Below are 4882 nucleotides of genomic sequence, written 5' to 3'. Positions count from 1 at the left end.
TATCATCACACATTCATAGGCAGCGGTCCCCCAACTATTCATATTCTGACCATAGAGGTTAAATTTAGGCCATTTTAATTTAGTTGGGGCGTCATGTCTTACCTCACTGTTAGGTTGTTGTCATATTAAAATAGTCCATATATATATATATGAAGAAAACCTATGTGGGCGTCCATAATTCGCAGTCCTTATGCCTACTCATATGTCACACCAGCTGATTCTTCTTGCAGCAAGAAAGTGACATAATTCAAGCCAAATATCAGTTTGTTTGGATACAATGAGGCCTCGGATATACGTACCTAGCCTAACACAGCACCTAAGATTTTTTCTTTTCCTTTGTTTCGATTGGCACATTATCTTTTGTCTGTGGACGTTGCATCACATCTCGGGTTCCGCGCAGAACTATCCCATCCGAAAACAGACAGATATCTAGATACCTAAGACGAAAGAAGGGCCTTGCAACCAACATTTCGTGCTGATTTATCAAGTACAACGCTAGCTAGCTTTTACAGAACGTCCATTACACCGCGATGCCACCATGAGACAAGCGATGTCTTTTTTTTTTTTTTTTTTTTTTTAAATATATATAAGATGTAGATATCCAAACGGATGCGTCGAGGAATAGGTCCCCACAAATCATTGAAGTGGATTCAGTTGTCCAGTCTAATCCAAATCCTCTTCCATTCTTTAGGTAAGTAGAGACACAAATTATTCACTATCGTCGTGGCCCATCCAGGAGGACCTAACTGACAATGTTGGTAAATTGAGTAGGACAGCTTGTGGATTCCTTCTTTTCTCTTCTCTTCTCTTCTCTTCTCTTCTCACGAGAAAAAAGAAAAAGAAAAAGAAAAAGAAAAGAAAAGAAAAGACAGGTGGATCCCCTCATTTGTCTAATCATTCATATTCATTAGCGAGAGCAACGTGCATGAACAGTAATGAATGAATAAGTGAATGCCCTCCGTCATTTCAAGAACCATGAAAACCATGTCTGCAGAAATGGGTTAGGGGACGCGTCATTCACTAATAGCATATTTGGGTCCAAAAGCTGGCACTTCTTTCCTTGAGGGCTTACACGTGGAAGAGGTTTAGAACTCCAGCTCTGGTGATAGAATATATATTATCATCATATTTTTCAAAAGGAAGAATAGTTTACATGTTCATGAGCCTAACATGCATCTGTGATTTATCGCATCTTTGTAAATAATTCACCCAATCATAATGACTAACATCATCTCGAGTGCGCGAATATAGTGTCTGATCTCTTTTGAGAATGTGGAGTCCTTTGACCAGTATCTAGTGACGGAAAAGGAACCATGCTTTATTGTCCACCACAACCCAGCATGACACAAGCGGCCCCCATGCAAGCACAAAAGAAGGTATAGTGCTGAGTGGGAGGGGAGTTGTTTCTACTGTACTAAATGCCCCCACCATATTGCGTCCCCGTCATATTCCTCAAAAAAATACAGGCCATATAAAGAGGACAACGGCTAGTTCAAATTAAGGCCAAGCTCCACCCACGTGCCGTCCATATCTTCCGCCACATGGCTTGTATATTCATACATGGCAGGGATGGTTATGCCACCGTCAAGTGGCCTTACGTGTTCCCCAGTAACATGGTCTGTGAGTTGCTAGTTGAAAACAACAAGCGGCATATCCTGGATGCTCGTTGATCCCACCCTTATATTTGTTATGAGACATTTTTCTTTGGCTCTTTGGAGCCATGAAACACCAATCATAAGCTTGAATGGATGCATGTACTATGGAATGTACAACATCAAACTGATATTTTGTATACAGCCAATATATAGGATCAGATGCATCATGCAGAGATTTTGATATACATATATAATTGAAGAAGTGATCGCATGATTACATGGCCTTCAATGACTCAACCTGCGTTTTGCCCTTGGGGCCATTCTTCCTAATATATAGCCGATACTCATTATAGGTCATGGGTTGATAAAGAGGAGGTCGGTCTGGTGACACAAGCTCACGAGCCGGACCTAGCAGCAGGTCACACTTGGGGTTGTAGAAGAAGGCAAGGGATAGCCGGTCCGCCGATGCATTCGCCATCACTCGGTGCTCTACGCTTTTGTATGTTGCATTGCTCAGCACCTGATCCAAAACCATCAACCATCAATTATTAGTAGACATAATGTCACATAGATAGTTACAAGTTCGAATATTTAAAAGCTTATAAAAGCTAATCTATGTTATAGTCAACACAATAGTGCTTTTTATCATGGAAATTAAGAAATGGATAATGATGTAAAGTATCTTAGTGGTTTAGATGATAAGTTGGAATGGAACATGCCGATGTGTTTGATTGGGGTTCAGCCTTTCTTCTTTGGCTTTTTACAGCCTTGTGAAATGATGGAAGGGACGCAAAGAGCACGTGGCTGGAATTTGGACAGGATCCAATCCTATGCCTATCCATTGCTTGACTTATCCTGTGCACCAGGCCACTTTTCCAAGTAATATATACCTTACATGGAGAACAAGTAGGAATGGCAAAGCTGTTCATCAACACTAGTAAAAGAGATGAGGACACCTTGATTGTATTATATCCCGGAAAAAACAAAGACTTTGATGCTAAGCTGCTCTTTTCTAATGGAAAAGTGTCCTTCCGGTACCACATAAGACAAGGAATGTGGATTTTGATGGATGATACTTGAAGCTTCTAATCGACAGAGAAATCTTTGGGACAAAACAAGACAAGTGGTAACAAATGAGTTTTCTAGCAAAGGTGAGTTCAGCCTTTGGCTGTCATGGTTACCATCCAGTGTAAGGGTTCCAGCACACTTTAGTTACCTCATCATGCCTGTAAATTCCTCCTGTACTCAATGTATTCTTTCATTCTTAATTTAATAAGAGCTGGTGATTAGGGCTGGATCTGCTTCACCCTAATCTCCATTTCAATTAAAAAAAAAAATTCACAAAATAATATAATTATATACACCAAAACAGCTTTTATACGCAGACACTTAATATATTAAAGATTATTATTTATAAGAAATGGATTTTGTATAAGAAAGATCCGTCGGAAAAATTGCTATATAAAAAAATAATTAATCCATAAAATATAACTTTTTCCAGAAAGAAAAACAAGAACTAAAGTAGCATATTTATTCTATGGGGATAAGTGACGTCGTCAAATAAATATTATTACATTTATTATCGTCTTCTGTTATTCTTCATTATACAGGGATCAATATCTCCTTGGGCTTGGCGCAATATTATTTTTTTTAACCTTTCTCCTCGTGGAGGAGGCCTATAATTAGAGTCATGTGACTTATATCCATCAAATTTACAAAAACAAAAAACTTGTCGAATTTTGCAACAAAGAGTCCTTTATAACGGTTATTAACCGTTTTAATCGCGTTTTAAAGCCTTGCAGGTTATTTTGCTGTAGCAACTCGCAATGAACGGTAGACCACCAAAGGAAAGAGGGGAAGGTGGGTGAGAGAGAGAGAGGGATCACCTGAATCTGATCGCCGACGTTGATGATGAACGCATGGGGGAGGGGCTGGACGGTGATCCATTCGCCACCCTTTCGGACCTGGAGGCCCTTGACCTGATCGTCGGCAAGAAGCACCGTCATAACTCCAGGATCGGAGTGTGCCGAGAGGCCGAGTGTGAGGTCCGGCTGCGGGCACTTCGGATAATAATTCGCCCTCAGGGCAGCCCCCACATCATCTCCTCCAATTGCCTTCTGGAGGAACTCCGCATCCAAACCCAGACTTATGGACATTACTTTCATCAATATCCCACACAACCTCGCCATCTCATCGCCATACTCTTCTATAGTATCCCTGAAATAAATCCGAATCAAAAACGTTACATGCGTACCATTGGGAGTTCCAATTATGACATCATTACTATATATATATATATACATATGTGTGTGTGTGTCTACATATATATATATATATATGAGAGAGACATTTCGAGTGCATGCATGTTTTGGTACCTGATGGAAATTGGCAGGAGAGGCCATTTGTCATAGTTCTTCGCCGAGTGAGGAAGGTATTGGAGGTAGTAGTAGTCACCCCAATCCAGAATGGCGCCCTTCTGGACGCCGATGCGGCTGCCGTAACCCTCGTAGGTCGTCGGGGTGTTGGCGTAGGCCTTCTTGGCCTCCGTGGGGAGTTGGAAGAACCCTCTCCACACGTCCCGGATTCTTTCCCTGAGCTCATGGCTAACTCCATGGTTCACCACCTGGAAGAATCCCCATTCCCGGCATGCGTCGGAGATTGCCCGCATGGTGGCTCGGCACTCCGCCGACCCCTCCGCCAGCCCTCCGAGGTCAACGATCGGGATGCCAAGGATATTCTCATCGGCAGTAGAATCCAACGACGGCCGCTCCGATGGCGGCTTGACGTAGCGGTCGGGGATGACGGCGGCGCCGGTCTCGGACAAGGACTGCACCGGGACAACCGGCTCGGGCCAGTCTTTCAGGCAATCCATGGCAACAAATTTTGTCAGGAAACAACAAGTACGGTGGCGATTGGTCCAAAGGCGTGGCTTGTTGTGTTCCAAGTCCAGCATATATATAGAGAGATAGAGAGAGAGAGAGGAGGAGGTATTGATGGTGGAGGAGAGTAAAAGGTTTGAAAGCGAGAGGGCCAGGGGTGGTGGACTGTTTGCCTTGAACCACTGCAATTGTGAAAGGGACGTAGACGCAAAACGTGTTAAAGATGGGGCTTTGAAAGGCACCAACGCTTACCGAAAAAAAAAAAAGGCGAGAAATATAGTTGGTGGGGTCGGGTAATGAATGTATGGGTCGAATTTGGGTTCTTGAGGAGGAGGGTGCGGTTTGCATTTGATGGGAAAAGAATGGAGGGTAGGGGAGGTGGTGACGGGATTCTCTCGGGTTTTGGGG

The 4882-nt window shown here is 42.9% G+C and overlaps 1 protein-coding gene across 1 annotated transcript; it reads right to left on the bottom strand.

The window, feature by feature from the left end:
* Window positions 1-1735: 1735 nt before the first annotated feature.
* Window positions 1736-4543, bottom strand: LOC105045837 (jasmonate-induced oxygenase 1). The gene is made up of 3 exons (XM_010924258.4): window positions 3971-4543; window positions 3482-3812; window positions 1736-2115 (listed from the first exon to the last, which is right to left on the bottom strand). Exons 1-3 carry the CDS (start codon window positions 4465-4467, stop codon window positions 1870-1872), a joined length of 1074 nt encoding a protein of 357 aa, XP_010922560.1. The 5' UTR covers window positions 4468-4543; the 3' UTR covers window positions 1736-1869.
* Between the last annotated feature and the right edge of the window lie 339 nt (window positions 4544-4882).

Source organism: Elaeis guineensis, chromosome 5, assembly GCF_000442705.2.
Source record: "Elaeis guineensis isolate ETL-2024a chromosome 5, EG11, whole genome shotgun sequence".
Taxonomy (NCBI): domain Eukaryota; kingdom Viridiplantae; phylum Streptophyta; class Magnoliopsida; order Arecales; family Arecaceae; genus Elaeis; species Elaeis guineensis.
Note: the sequence above shows the minus strand (reverse complement) of the source record. Positions and strands in the feature narration are given on the sequence as shown.

Coding starts and splice junctions, on each gene's coding strand:
- LOC105045837 (XM_010924258.4), bottom strand. CDS start 4,467: ATGGATTGCCTGAAAGACTGGCCCGAGCCGGTTGTCCCGGTGCAGTCC. Junction 3,813..3,970: donor CTCCTGCCAATTTCCATCAG/GTACCAAAACAT, acceptor GATTTATTTCAG/GGATACTATAGAAGAGTATG. Junction 2,116..3,481: donor ACGTCGGCGATCAGATTCAG/GTGATCCCTCTC, acceptor GTTTTGGATCAG/GTGCTGAGCAATGCAACATA.